Genomic DNA, 14,982 nt, shown 5'->3' with positions numbered 1-14,982 from the left:
TCTCTTACTTAGCCAAATAGCCCAAGAAACAGGGCCTTTCTTTCTGCTATCTGCTAAAACGAACAACAAACAAGAATAATCCTTGCAGATTACCCCCCTAACAATCAGGACAAGAACCACTGAAGAACTAAAAGGGCGTTTAACAACTTAAAATGTAGCCTGAGACGGAGCAGCTTAGAAGATCGACTCATTCTCTGCTTCTTCTGTAGGGGAAAGCAGTGGCCCCCTTCTCCAGCCCAGCGCCCCAGATTTTGAAACATGGCTGGAATAAGCAGCTGTTCAAAAAAAGCTTCGGAACAAAAAACAAAGTAAGACTCCTCAACCTCCACGATGGTCCCTTTTTCCTTTTTGAATCCTTCGCAAGTTTTAAACACAGATTCTGTTTTTGCAGAGGAGAAAACAGCTCTTTTGTCCCCCACGCTTACTCTATCACCGAGAAACACACAGGCAGCCGGGACGGCTGCAGGTCACACACCCGCAGCACTGGGGCAGCTGGCGAGATGTGGCTTTGTTCCCCAACAGCCCACGCAAGGCTTGCAAACCATGATGCCTTGCTTCCTGAACGTGCATACGTGCACGCACACTCCCCCGCGCACCACGCGCACCTCGTGCACCTCGTGCGCATGGTCAGGGCTCCAAAACTCCGTCTGGGCGACTCTGCCTTCACCACATTTCTTAAAGCTGGAGGCGGGGGGGGGGGGGGAGAGCAGGGGCCCCTGCATCCTTGCAATGCGTGGCGACAGGTCAGGGGCCTCGGGTCCCATGATGGGTGTGGCTCAAGCCCCAAGGCCACAACCTCCATCCCTGAGCTCTTGAAGTTGCATGCCCCCGCCTCTGCCCAAGAAGCCTCCGTCAAACCTCCCCAGGACAGCCTTCACAGCTTTCACTAACAACAAAATGTGAAATGGGGTTGCCCCTTTTCCATCAGACCGTCCTGTAGCCCCGACTCAGCACCTTTCACGAGATGTCAGCCTTTCTTTTAAAAAGGCTTTTAAAAAGGATTTTCTATTTTGTGCTGCGAGTTAATGGGAGATGTCAAGCATCTGAGCGACTGGACGGGTCTATGCGTTTGCTATGCAAATGCCGCACAAAGAACCACATCCACTTAGTGTCAGTGTGGCGACTCGTACCCCATTGCAGTTTGCTTTAGGGGTGGTCTTGGAATGCACAGAGAAAGCCCACTAGCCCAGCCACAAAGCCCGGCTGGGAAGCTGCAGTCTCATGCGCTCCCTCCCGGGTTCCCTCCGGGCTGGGCTCTGTGCCAGCACCACCACTGCCGCTGCCAAGGCCAAGATGCAAGGGATGACCATGCTGGAGCTGGCTGCAAGGGCCAGATCCACAAGGAAGCTCCTACACTGCTCTCAGGTCTGTTTCCCTCCCTCTCTTGTTGGCGTGGTGACTCTCAGTGGCTCGTGTCCAGAGCTACGAAGGCAAAGTTGAACCGAATTTATAGACCTCTGAGTGTTATCCTTATTTTGGGGGGTGTGCTTTTCCAGCAGCAGCAGCAGCAGCAATTACCTGGCCTGGGGAGATGCTGGCTCCCACTTAGCATGGGTCCTTAGATTTTGGTGGGGGGAGGGGAGGCGATGCCGTGGGCCACCTTGGAAGGAGGTGCTAGTGCATCAGACTTAGGGTAGCGATTTTCCCGAATCATAAGCAGCACCCAAGCTACAGTTAGAAGCCGGAATTATTGTCTTTTATCGCTTGTGCCGTGATCATAAAAAATGGATTTCAATTTTCTGCCTTGAACCGGACCTAATCCTCGGTACATATGACTTTATATTCTGCTTATGGTGACTTCAGTTGTGAAGCACTTGGCAGCATAAAATACGGATCTAGCCTACTCTTTCTCTCCACCACGTTATGACATTCTGCATAAGCGCGAATCATATCCCAGGTTCCAGGGGGATCGGCAGGACTGACGTTTTCCCAGTGGCCCCATCTGGTTCGCTGCCTCCTGCCCCCACAAAGACAACGGCTTGCTAAGTGATGGGAAGAAACCGTCCCTGATGAGGGGGAGAGGCAGAATTTTCGTACTTGTCCAAGGAGGGTCCTACTTCTGATCTGGACATGCCACTTAACGCTGGTTTTCATGTCTGAAATGTATGTTCAAACTATCAAGGACCGGCAGGTGCTTTAATCTGAGATCCTCCTGATTCCTAGACTCACGGACACTGAGGAAAAGCAGCAGCCGCGGGCAGCCCAGTCCAAAGTCAAGTGGCCGTCTGCAGTCCTCTGCCTGAATTCCTGAGACCATGCGCTCCTTTATAGGAACGTGGTAGATTGCTTTAATGATTAATCCACATAAATAGCTACATTCAAATGAATTTGGATTCTGTAAGAGGTTAATCCAAATTGCTACAGGTAGACACATGCAGCACTCTCACGTTTATTTATTTACTTATTTTTAAAGATTTTACTTATTCATTTGCAAGAGAGCGAGCACGAGCGAACACACGCACAAGCAGAGGGGAGGGGTAGAGGGAGAAGCAGGCTGCCTGCTGAGTGCAGAGCCGGACATTGGGGTTCCATCCCAGGACTCTGAGATCGTGGCACACGATCTTAACTGAAGGCAGACACTTAACTGAGTCACCCAGGCGCCCCCCCAATATTTATGTTTACAATATCCAGTAATACTCCTTTCTCAGCTCTCTCCCCAAGATCTCCATGCACACCCCCCCCCCCCCCCCCGAGAATGTAGGGCTACAGTCCACAGAAGCGAAATGATAGCTTCCAGGTCTTAGATCAAAACCAGGCACCCAGGCTGCGATGTGGTCCTTGGGCTGAATTTAGTCCATAAATATATTCTGCTTGCTCTGTGCCATGTTTTACAAATTTGGAACTTTTGCTTAAAAAAAAAAAAAAAGTCCAGATTTTTTTTCAGAGGATCTGAAAAACTAGTCCTTCATGTCTGCAAAACAACAGGCACCTACGTGGAACAGCACCAGTGCCTTTAGATAAGTAGATAAGGGTGGACTTCCCACACTGCTCCGGTTCCCAGCACTCTCTGTTCACAATCTTAGAAACGCCTGCCTCACTTCTGTTCACTATCTGGCTGGCCCCGACATACCTTTGAGGTTCTGGCCCTTTTCCTAGTTCGACCCACTTTGCATCTCCCCAGATGCTATGGGCTGAGTCATGTCTCCCCAAAACTCGTATGTCCAAGCCCTAACCCCAGGAGCTCAGACTGTGACCTGATCTAGAGACAGGGTCTTTGTAGAGATAAGCAAGTTCACACAAGACTGATATGGGGGCCCTCATGGATATGACCACTCTCCTTATGGAAAGGGGGATCTTTGACGCTCCCAGGGAGAAGCACAGATGAAGGGCAGATTGGGGCAAAGTGTCCACAAGCCAAGGAATGCCAGCAGACGCCCAGCAGCTAGAGCAAAGGCATGGCACAGATGCCCGTTCACGGCCCTCAGAAGGAACCAAGCCCGCAGACACCTTGGTCTTGTCATCTAGCCGCCAGAACCGGGAGGCAGTCAGCTTCTGTGGTCTAAGCCAGTCAGTCTCTGGTGTGTGGTTACGGTTGCCCCAGGAAAGCAAAATTCCAAGTAGCTTAAATTAAGTATCCTCCTTTGATTGGTTGGGGTCGAATCATGGGCGCGTAGACTGAACCCCGGGATGTGTCTGGTGCAGAGAGAGGACATCACAAGGAAAGACATCCTTCCCCAAGCCGAGCAAGGCTTCCAAGAGCTTCCCCACAGAGATTCTCCAATTACAGGTCAGGGCATGCTCTCTCTAGCTCGGAGGGTGTGGAGGAAGACTGGTCAATCCCGACTGCAAAGAAGATGGGGGCGGGGTGGGGGGGAGGCTGATAGTGAAAGTGAGAACAGGTGTGTTCAGGGAACGAGTGTGTCAGGGAAGCACACGGCCTCAGTTCTCACGCCTGTGTGTGTCTAGATTACATGCTCCCTCATGCGCTACGAGGCGCCTGCCGTTTGATTTTCCTTCCCAGGCTTCTGCTCCCCTGTCTGATCTGAACGTTCTGGAGGGCACTGGAGGGCCCGGAGGAGAGGGTCTTGGTGGGAGAGGGCAGAGCTGGCTAGGTCTGGAAAGCTGGCTGCTCCCCAGGGAAAGGCCTAAGTGCATAGGCCATGTTCTGGCATCTTAGCTCCTCCCTTTAAAACAAGCAGTCCTGGGCGCCTGGGTGGCTCAGTGGGTTGAGTCGCTGCCTTCAGCTCAGGTCGTGATCCCTGGGTCCTGGGATGGAGCCCCGCATCGGGCTCTCTGCTCAGCAGGGAGCCTGCTTCCCCCCCCCTCCCCCCCGCCCTGCCTGCTTCTCTGCCTACTTGTGACCTCTCTTCAAACAAACAAAGAAGCAGTCCTAGTGACTCACAGGACAATTGACCTAGAGGGTGTCTGGGAGATGATAGCTCTCTATTTTGGGGCATCACGCTTCTCGTCAGTCCCTGAGAGTCCCATTCCCAGGCGCCCTGTGCTCTAGCCTTTGGAGACAATTTCACTTTCTGGGACGGTCCGAGCCCCAGGCTGCAAAGTAGAGAAGGGGCAGAGGGCAGATCAGGCTGACCACTCCTAGGGTTCAGGTTGAAGGGCCCGGAGAGGAGACCCAGAGGGGAAGCAGTGGGGTCTTGCACTCGGGGGGACTCCCGAGATGGGGGGGTGAGAGACTGCCCTGAGCTTGTACACTTCCACGGCCCCGAGGTCACCAGAGATGAAAAGTCCTCCTCATCTAGCTTGAGAGGGGCCCTTAGATCTGTGGGCTGCACGCTTTTTGAGAAGTCCATCAAGAAAATCTAGGCAGTCACCCCCCACCTCCCCCATTCCCCTACCCTTTTTCTTTTAGCTACCTCCTAGGGCCCTTGCTTTCCTACACCATATGGGCGGTAATACACATGGGCAATCAGCTTAAGAAGAATGATACAGAATAAATTTAAAAATAGACATTCTGTTACCTTTCTCCCCCAACCCCCGCCGTCCAGTGGATGGGCTCGCTCACCCTTGGTTCTCTGCACCCACCCTGAGTCTGTATACATAAGGCGCAAAGCAATGTGTACCCATGTGTGACCATGTTCATGTCTCAAGGGCAGCCGGCATTTCTCATCTGGCAACTGACGGAAACAGTTATTTACTGTCAAAACATCCAGATGACTCACTGATTGAGGTTTTGGACAGTGTGCCTGATGGCATCAATGAGAACATATTTCTGGAAGCACCATGTGTGTGCATTCTTATGGAGAAACTCTGCCTTAATGCTTGACATTGTTTTACTGGGCACTTCTGCTTCTCACCCCCCGAGCTGGGATTATTCTTGGAATGCTGCATTGTTTGTTTGGCTTTTTTTAATACTATTAAAACTGCCAGGCTAAAATTATGTTTTGTGTCTTACTTGTCATTCCTGGAACACAGCAGACTTCGCTGCATGCTTTTTCAAAGCATGTAAGATTTCCAGCACGATTATCCGACCTCCGAGAGCCAAAGAATGCCACAGCCCCGTAGCCTCAAACTCTAACGCAGATTCCTACATTCTATTAGCTACTATTTTTTGGTAATAAAGCTCACCGATAGCACAAGGTCATCAGATGACCTAATCTAATCCCCTCAGGTTGGGAAGTGAAGGCCCAGGGCTGGTGCATGCTCGGGAACACGCAGAACCAGAGCGAGAACCCAAGTTTCCTACCCTATGACCAGCCCTGCACCATCATCTTCTGCTTCTCACATGTCCCCTCCGTGTGGCCCTGACTTCAGGATAATGAGTGGCTGCGAGCATAGAGCTAGGCTCTCATTCCAAAGAGAATCGTCCTGAAAACTCCTTGGGTGTGATCAATGGCTGCATTATCTCAAAGAAGACCTTGAAGACTTGAAGACGGGGACTTGGCCCGCCCATCTGACTCACTGAGATCTGTACTATCTGGACAACCCGCTAAACACTTCGACATCCTCTCTTTCAGACCCACTTTCTACAGCCCGGCTGGAGACGTCTGGGGTCTGGCCCTGAGGGAGTAAACTCTCTAGCTGGAAGACTGAACAAAGACAAGGGGAATTCGGACCAAGGATGTAAGCCAGCTCAAACGCCTTGAATGTGCCCAACACGGCCCTCCCGACACCCCTCCTTCTCCCCCAGGCCATGACCGGGGTGCAAGAGATTTGGGAACAGTAACCAGTAGATTTTTGGAATTTTCCAAGCAGAGTTGAAGGTTGTTAGAAGAGGAAGGGTTGAGATGAGGCTTCAAACGTGGAGAGTTTCTTCCGGCGCGTGCATGGTCTATCTCTTCCCACCTGCGGTCTTGTCCCCGCCACTGCCAGCCAGTCGTGGCGGCACTATGGGAATGGGGGTTCAGGCGTGAGAAGCTGGGTACCATCTCCCTTTCAGGAGTCAGTCCTGGGACATCAGTGGCCTGTTTTGTCAGTCACCTCCAGGTGGAACAGCTCTACAACGGTAAGCCAAGAGGCCAGTCCGAGCCTGCTTTCTGCATGCCCCGTCTTTCCGTCTCTCCCCATGGACCCCACTCCCTCAGCTCACTTCCCACAGAGAATTCTTCCATTTCGCCCTCACATACTTGGGGCTCTGCTTGTTCTATAGCAAAGCTGGGAAAGCAGGAATGAAGGGGAGAGAAGCCTGACCACGGGTGCGGGGAGCTGCACTTGGAGAAGATGGCTGGGGTCAAGGAGCGGCTCCTTCTCTTTTCCCTCACTCCCTGTCAGGTTTAAAACTGAGCAGGCAGGTTCTAGAAGCAGCCCAAAGCTATACCCGCCCAGCCCGTGCCCAGAAAGGAGATCGGGTCTGATCCTGGGAGAGGAGGGTCACTGTCTCCGAGAGGCACTTGGCAATAGCGATGCGGCTCTGAGTCCTGGTTGGAGGAAGAGGACGGGGCCGCGGGGAAGGGCCGCGGGGAAGGGCCGCGGGGAAGGGCCGCGGGGAAGGACCGCGGGGAAGGGCGGGCCGCGGGGAAGGGCCGCGGGGAAGGACCGCGGGGAAGGACCGCGGGGAAGGGCGGGCCGCGGGGAAGGGCGGGCCGCGGGGAAGGGCCGCGGGGAAGGGCCGCGGGGAAGGACCGCGGGGAAGGGCCGCGGGGAAGGGCCGCGGGGAAGGGCCGCGGGGAAGGGCCGCGGGGAAGGACCGCGGGGAAGGGCCGCGGGACAGACCTGGCCCATAGAAGGAAGAGTGCTTACCCGCCCAACAATGGGACAGGCTCTCCAGGACGCTGCTTGAGTAGCCGTCACCATAGTAATAGGAGAGATATGGATCACTGAAGTGTGGACATGTCACCATGTCCCATGAGTGTGTGTGTGCGCGTGTGCAACAGGAGGGTAGAGATCGTTGTTCTAGGGCTCTAAAGTCTGCATAATACGAGATCTGAGCATCCGTCTGTGCGGAACGTTTACACTGGCTGGTACCATCAAAACAGCGTCCTCCAGGACAAAACCAAGTTAACTGAGGGACAGAAGGGGCCCCTTGGTGAGGGTCTAAGTCGGGGGGAGGGGAGGACACCAGGACGCTGCTGGACGCCATCTACACCTCTGGGAGCTCTCTAGGCACGACGTTCGTCACCTGTACTTGGGAAGATAATGAAAGCCCCTGCCTGGGGTTGCTGGGAGGGTAACGGAGTGGTTACTATGGACTGGGGATGGCTTGAAATGCTTTTCCTGATGTTTCTGAATCCTTACAACTCCCATTTTACAAATGCGGAAGCAGAGGCAGAGAGAACAAGTGACTTACTCGAGGCTGTCCCACTAAAAAGAGGCAGAGAGCAGCTCCAAACCTTGTCACAGTGCCTGGCACCAAGGACGGGCTCCTTGTGACCGCGGTTAGACCAGAGGGGAGGGGGCGTAACACAGTTGGTCAGGAGGGGGCGCTCCAGAGTCATTTGGCGCAGCAGGAAGGCGGTCACTACAGGGCTCTACACCCGGGGTCCTCCTCTGTGAAATGGGCACACGAATGCCCATTTCACAGGGAGGCTCCAAGAGGAAATGATCTAATACATGTAAAATTTTGGAAGAATGGCAGGCAAAGGGTAAGTGCTCCGCGAATGTTGGCTAATACCACCCACACGTGCCCGAGGTTCGAAACACATGCATCCGGTGTTCAATGCGTTCATAGGACACCATGCCCGAAGCCGGTCTGTCCTAACTGCACATAAAGCCAACCACTCAGGAAGGCTCACAGGGTGCTGACAAGGCACGATCCCCATAGGCCTCATCCGGTCACACAGCACAGCGGACATCATGCTTCTCTGACGGCAATGAACTTCACCAAACCACAACGCCCGTGTATATGTGGGTCATCCTGGCCACTGCTTTTTTCCAGGTGGTTATTCTCCCCGGAAACCTGCCCTTTGGCTTCTCCCAGAGCTTTTATTCAAGGAAAACTTCCAAGATGTGGCTGCGTGAAGGGGAAGGGACTGTAAGAGCAACGGTGGGAAGAGACCCGCAACGTTTTACAGCGACATTCCCTGCAGGAAGCTCTTTGGGAGACACCGGGACCAACCCGGGGATGGAGAGCGAGTTCTACTCGGGTCCACGGGACGGCCCGTCGCGCTGTCCTACCTGGTGAGCTTGGTGCCGATCTGCTGTCTCAGCTCCAGCCTCTCCTCGTCCGTCTGCCTGGGAAGGATGTTCTTTTCTTCGAGCTCCCGCTTGGAGGGCCTGTTGCTGAGTTTGATGGCTAAGGAGTCCTTCCTGCACACCTTCATGGCCAGGGAGGCTGCAGGAGGGAGAAACAAGCCCTTAATGCTGACCCCCAGCTGCCCGGGCTCCACGTGGCCAGCAGTGGGCCCCGAGGTGAAAAGCAGGCAGGCAGACACCAGGGGCTTTACTCCTGGGGGTGGTGAAGGCCTTACTCAGAGCATTCACTGATAGAGCTCCCGCGACCAGCATGTTCTTTATCCCTAGCGCTGTCCTGGGCATGTGAGGGGCACACGGGGAGGCTCTGATGGGCTCTCTGCTCCCCAGGAACCCCAGCAGGCAGGCAACATCACAAAGGAGGGCTGGCCGGGCTGTGGAGTGCAACTGAACACAAGGCAGAGGGTCGCCACAGGCCTTGGGGGGGGGGGCGGCTATAGGGAGCTTCAAAGAGGAGGGGTTGGCACCCGTGGGACTGGGGTCACCCGAAACAGGCAGCAGCTGGAGGCCATCTGCAGGGGGAAGGCTCAGAGAGGATAGGCGAGCCCAGCCATCTCGGGAGACAAGAGGCCAGCTGGAGCGGAGCTGGGGGCGTGCGAAGGGAGGGACGGCTGGGCGAAGCGGGGTGCGTTTGGGGCTGCAGCGGAAGCGAGGTCACGGAAACAGCAACACTCTGGGATTGAACAGAGAGTGGGGCTTCCTGATGTCTGGGAGAAATCCGCAGTTCTCAAGCAGGGATGATTCTGCACCCCCTGCCCGCTGCCCAGAAACCCTTGGGAGAGTCTAGGGATACTTTGTGCTTGTCAAAACTGGGGTGTGGTGGGGGGGAGGGGGTGTTCCTGGCATCTAGTGGGCAGAGGCCAGGGGGGCTGTTGAACACCCTGCAATGCACAGGGCAGCCCCCACAAGGAAGAATTTTCTGCTTGAATGTCAGTGAGGCCGAGGCCGGGAAACGTTCAATTCTCCGGGTGGGAAACGGGGAGCGGAGGCTGAGTGTGGGTCCCTGTCATGGGTCCCTTGGGCTTTGGTGGCCCCTCTATGGTTCTCTCTCCTGGACGTTATTTTGATCATCTCATTCATTGCTTGTTGACCAGGCCTCTCCCGAGCTCTCCAGTTTAGCCAGCGATCTGAAGCCTGGCACCGGCAAAGCAAGAGGGAGAGACTGGGAAGTAGCATGTGGCGGGGGAGGGATTCCTTTGGATTTTATTCTAGTGCCAGGCTTCTCTCTGCCTCCACTGGTTTTAGAACAAGGGCCTTGGAAGGACACCTAGTTGGCGTCCAATCCCAGCGCTGCCCCTTAGATGTGAGGCTCTGGGCCCGTCTCTTTCCTCTCCACGTTCTTCCCTGGTCTGTGAAACGGGACGACAGCATCCACATCTCTGGGTGTTGTGAGATGCACGGAACAGAATAAAATCACAGCGCATTCTCAGGCACACAGTATATACTCAGCATAAGGTGGTTATTATGTAAATTCATGAAAAAGTTAACCAAATAGGGGCATGTCGGTGGCTCAGACAGTTAAGTGTCTGACTCTTGGTTTCTGCTCTGGTCCACATCTCAGGGTCGTGGGATTGAGTCCCACTTTGGGCTCCGAACTCTGCATGGAGTCTGCTTAAGACGCTCTCTCCCTCTGCCCCTCCCCTGCTTGCACATACTCTCCAAATAAATAAAAAAATTTTTTTTAGAAGATTTTATTTATTTATTTGCCAGAGAGACAGAGAGAACACAAGCAGGAGGAATGGCAGGCCGGGGAAGAAACAGGTTCCTGACGCAGGACTCAATCCCAGGACCCCTGAGATCATGACATGAACTGGAGGCAAATGCCCAACCAAGCCACTCAGGCATCCCTAAATAAATAAAATCTTAAAAAAAAATAATTGTTGGGGCACCTGGGTGGCTCAGTGGGTTAAGCCGCTGCCTTCGGCTCGGGTCATGATCTCAGGGTCCTGGGATCGAGTCCCGCATCGGGCTCTCTGCTCAGCAGGGAGCCTGCTTCCCCCCTCTCTCTCTGTCTGCCTCTCCATCTACTTGTGATTTCTCTCTATCAAATAAATAAATAAAATCTTTAAAAAAAAATTGTTGACCAAATAATCAGTCTGTAATCACTGAACTAAAGATTATTATTTTTACACCAGATTTTGAACTTTACTTTTTCATGATTTCCCTCACGCCTGCACACATGTAAAGTCCTTAAATAAGAAAGTTAAAGTCAAGCCTTCTAGAGTCGTGGATGTGGGTCTAAAAATGATTTGCTGCAAACACAACGGTCAGTACTTTGAGAATTCTGCGGACTGGAACTGAGTTTTAGGGTCCCTCCTTCCCTTTTTTTTTTTTTTTTTTGAGGAAGGGGGTTGGATTCCCCAGGAAGGGAATCAAAGACAGAAAAAGCCAACCAAGAGATGAGACGTGGCCCCACGGCGTTGCAATTTTTGGAGCTGTGATGTCTGGAGGACCTTGGCCCCTTTCATCTTCCTAGCTGAGCTGCCCTGTGACCCCAGGCCAGTGGATACCTGTGCCCAGACTGGAAGCCAGAGCATGCGGCAGCAGGGGCAGGTCTCCCCGCCGAGCACCCCCCCTCGCTTGGCGCCGCGCCGCGGTGTACGCACTGGTGTACAGCGAGCTGTCGTCGTCCTCGTCGTCCTCCTCTTCCTCTTCTCTCGTGTACAGGCAAGAAGAGTCTTCGTAGTCTGATTCATGAGGCACATTTTCTTTATTGTCATCACATTCAATCACAACAGTTGGCACTTGTCTTATCTCCGGAAGGCCCAGAGGTCCCGCCTTGGAGACACCGTCACCCGAATGCAAACCGGAGCTGTGGTAAGAAGTGGAACAGGGGACCCGCTGCTCGGAGCTGTCGGGAGAGGAGCGGGAGAGAGGATGTTAATGTCGCCCAATGCCTCATAAACGCAGCAGGATCTTTCTAAAAGTCACCTGCCCCATCCTAGGAGACAAAGGGTCCACTGGGCGATCGATACCTCCTTTCCCATCTCACGGCGAAACCTTTCAGGGCAGCAGAGCTTCCCGAGGGATCGTTGGGGGGTAAAGTTCACACATCCGTGTGGACGTACTCAATCCTCTCAAATGCAACTTGAAAATGGTTATGATGCTAAATTTTTTTTTGGGGGGGGGAGGGGTTCTGGTGCATTTGTCACAATTAAAAAAACCAGATTTTTTAAAAAAAGAATTTGAATTCCAGGAACATTTGTGGTTAAGACCAACATCTCCAAATGTCAAAGGAGTGTTTGTTGGCCACCCACGTTTCATGCGAGGAGTAAAAGCACTCACTGGAGAGCAGAGTTCAAGATCCAAAAAAGAAAGATAATGCCCGAGGTTCTGGCTTTCAAAGCTACACAGCAGAGCTGGTGGGGCTGGGGTGGGATAAACTGTTCGACATGTCATGGATGGAGAGGCAGAAAAAGAGCAGAGAGGGGACCCTAAGGCTGGAGACACGTGCGTGACCATCGTGGTGGATGGGGTCATGGAGAAGTTGGAGGGATTTCTCTCCCAAGGACTGTATCAGACTCTCAGCTGCCACAGGTCATGTCAGTCTAGATTTTTTTGTAGGTTAATTTTCCAGAAGGCAATGATGATGATGTTCCTGGTTTTACCTCTTAAGGTGAAACAAATCAGATGTAAAAAAATACATTTTAATTAAAAATGGTTTGCCTCATTTTAAAAGCCATATAAATGCACTATAGGGAAACTAGGAAACATGTCTCAAAAATAAAGGAAACATTATTATTACTATTATTATCATCATTATTATTTTTTTTTAAACAGAGTCTCTCCTAGGTCCCCTCTAGCAATTTAGAATTCTTTTTATGACAGGCTCGAAATGAAGTCGAGCAAGGAAAATGGAGCCAGAAACACACTGAAATTTTATAATTCTTCTGTAGGCTAACTGCAAATGGCACTTATATCTTCCACTTAAGGAATTTCTAAGCATAGGTGACTCGCTGCATTTTCCCATCCCAGAGTGTCTGACATTCACAAGGGAGGGGCGGGGGAGGTTAGGCGACACTATGTATCAATACGTTTTACATTAGCGTATCTTATCCAAAAGAAAACTTTTCCTCGTGACATATGAGTGTATGATAGTCTCCTCTGAAACGTTCATTACACTTCAAATTATCGCCGTGTCTAATTTAAATTCAATTAACTTTCTTCCTCCCATTGTTTCCAAAGAGCTGTTTTTGTCTGTGTGTTTGGCACATAACTCTGCGGTGACACAAATGGAAAATCTAGTTAACACATTACGAGCTCTGAGCTTCTGGGCAATGAGCTCAATCAACTTAAAAACCCTTCGACGGCTGAGCAAGAGTACGACCCAGAGTTACAAAAACAGAGCATCTTATGAGCCATGACCCGTGGGACGGGTCCAGATTCCCGCCGGATTCCGTATCAAGGGCAGTGAGGGCAGGTGGGGGGGAGCGTGCGAGGGGTGCCAGAAAGGACAGCTGGCTGATGGGGACTTACCGTCCCCCCGATCAGGTGGCCCTCTCTTCCGCAAGGCAGAAGCTGCCTTCCAGGTGCACTCAGATTCCTACACCGAGAACGAAGGGAAGTAGACACGGGAGAGGGACAAATCTCGCTGCACGGCCAGCCCACGCTTGCGTCACCTCCCCGTCTTCTCCTCTCCCGGATAGTTTAACTAACAAAACCAAGCCACAGAGCTGGGGATGGGACAGGTAGGAGTGAGGCGTGGAACGTAGCCCTAGATGTTCCTGGGTGGCCGGAAGACTCTTTGGAGCCCCAAAACAAAGAAACAAACAAACAAAATTAGACACGAGAGAGCATAGGAATTCCTTAAGCTAGAAGGTTCCACACGGTCTCAAGAGGACAGAGAAAGGAGGAACAGTATGCAAAGAAAGAAGAAAAATCAGCCTCACAGCGAGGCTGGGGTAAACAGGAGGCCGTGGTTTGTCCTCCTTCCCAGACACAGGGCCAGAGTGAGGCCTTGAGGAGGACGCATGGTAAGTTGGGCCCATTGGATGCGGTGCCAGGCGCGAGCCATCCATCAGGCCACCACAGCCTTGTGGAACAGGGGCCGGTCATGGTGATCGGCGAATGCCTGCTGGGGGCTCCACAGACACACCTGAAGGCCTCGCCGGGCCAAGCATATCATCCGCCTCAAGTACGACTCCAGCAGGGGAGAGAAGGTCTGATTTACCACATTTCCCGGGAAGCCAGGTGGATCCGCCAAGAGGGTCTGATGCGTAAATATTTGCCGGCTGCCAACTGTACATCAGGGAAGGCGCGGGGTGAAGGACAAACACCCAGATAATCCCACCCATCGGGTAACTGGTGAGCCAAGACTTGTCTCCAACGGCGAGAGAAGGAGACGAGTCAGCTGAGCGCAGGCTGGAAAGGTTATTATGGGACCTCGGTCTGAGGGGTCAAGACACAGATTGGAGTGCACGTTTTGCCACGTACTATCAAATCTTCACATTGGGCCAATGATGTAATTAACCTCTCTGAGCCCCGTCTCCTTGGGCAAAATCGGGTAATCCTACTTTTACAGCAGGGCTGGTGCCCAGGAGGGGCCCGTGGGTGTGCCCATGAATGAGGCCCTGTCCTGTTACTGATAGCAGCGACCTTCCAAGGGGATTCGAGACACTCTCAGCCTTGGACGATTCACACCATTGTCAGGGCAACTTGCTAAAACCCAGACCTCGTTCCTTCGCCCATGAGAACTCAGAAGACCCACCCAGTCCACAGAACCAGTGCTCCGAGAGTGACACAAATAGGAAATTCCGTTAACGCCTTATGAGCTGTACTAGTCAAGGCCAAGAACTAAATCGACGTGAACGTGAACGTAGTGCCTGATTACATTTGGCCTCCACCCGCATGGCTGCAGGCAGGAAGGGGGACACCTCGCCAAGTATCAGTCTTAGGAAAGACTGGTTTTCTCTAATGGAGTTGTCACTTAGCAGATCTGCTCTCCAGGAAAGGTCTCACTGCTGAAGGGAAGTAAAAGCCATCGGCCTACGAGGAACAGTTCCCACACAGCAGGACGCGCAACCCCCTGCACAAGCTGACCCCTATTATTAAACCCACGCTCAATGCCCCCTTCCCAGCGATGGAATGTCCCCATGCCACGTACCCCTTGGTCCCAGGCAACAAGGCGTTACAGGCATCAGCTGGGAATGTGCTCCCTCCCTCCCTCGCTGTGCTGATTTCAATTTATCTGTCAATCCTCTGTCCCAGGCGAAGCTTCTGCCCGTGTTCTCCAGAGACTCCACCATTGCGAACGTTGTGAACATCTGTTCGCTTGCTGCCTCCTGTCCTCAACCAAGCCGGAGCCTCCCGGAGGGTCGGGGACCGGGTCTTACTGTTGTTTGTAGCATTAGAGCAGATGCCCACCACTGTTCCTGACACAGAGCAGACGCTCAATCA

The 14,982-nt window shown here is 52.8% G+C and overlaps 1 protein-coding gene across 7 annotated transcripts in view; it reads right to left on the bottom strand.

Moving 5' to 3' along the window:
- Positions 1-14,982, bottom strand: part of PHACTR1 (phosphatase and actin regulator 1) — a 550,922-nt gene that overhangs the window by 31,425 nt on the left and 504,515 nt on the right. For all 7 annotated transcript variants that reach the window (XM_059179283.1, XM_059179284.1, XM_059179287.1 and 4 more), the window contains 2 exons: positions 11,193-11,437; positions 8,512-8,668 (listed from right to left, as the gene is read on the bottom strand). In XM_059179283.1, coding sequence (XP_059035266.1) covers positions 8,512-8,668; positions 11,193-11,437 — 402 coding nt within the window. The remainder of the gene's footprint in view (positions 1-8,511; positions 8,669-11,192; positions 11,438-14,982) is intronic.

Source organism: Mustela lutreola, chromosome 6 (genome assembly GCF_030435805.1).
Source record: "Mustela lutreola isolate mMusLut2 chromosome 6, mMusLut2.pri, whole genome shotgun sequence".
NCBI lineage: Eukaryota > Metazoa > Chordata > Mammalia > Carnivora > Mustelidae > Mustela > Mustela lutreola.
Note: the sequence above shows the minus strand (reverse complement) of the source record. Positions and strands in the feature narration are given on the sequence as shown.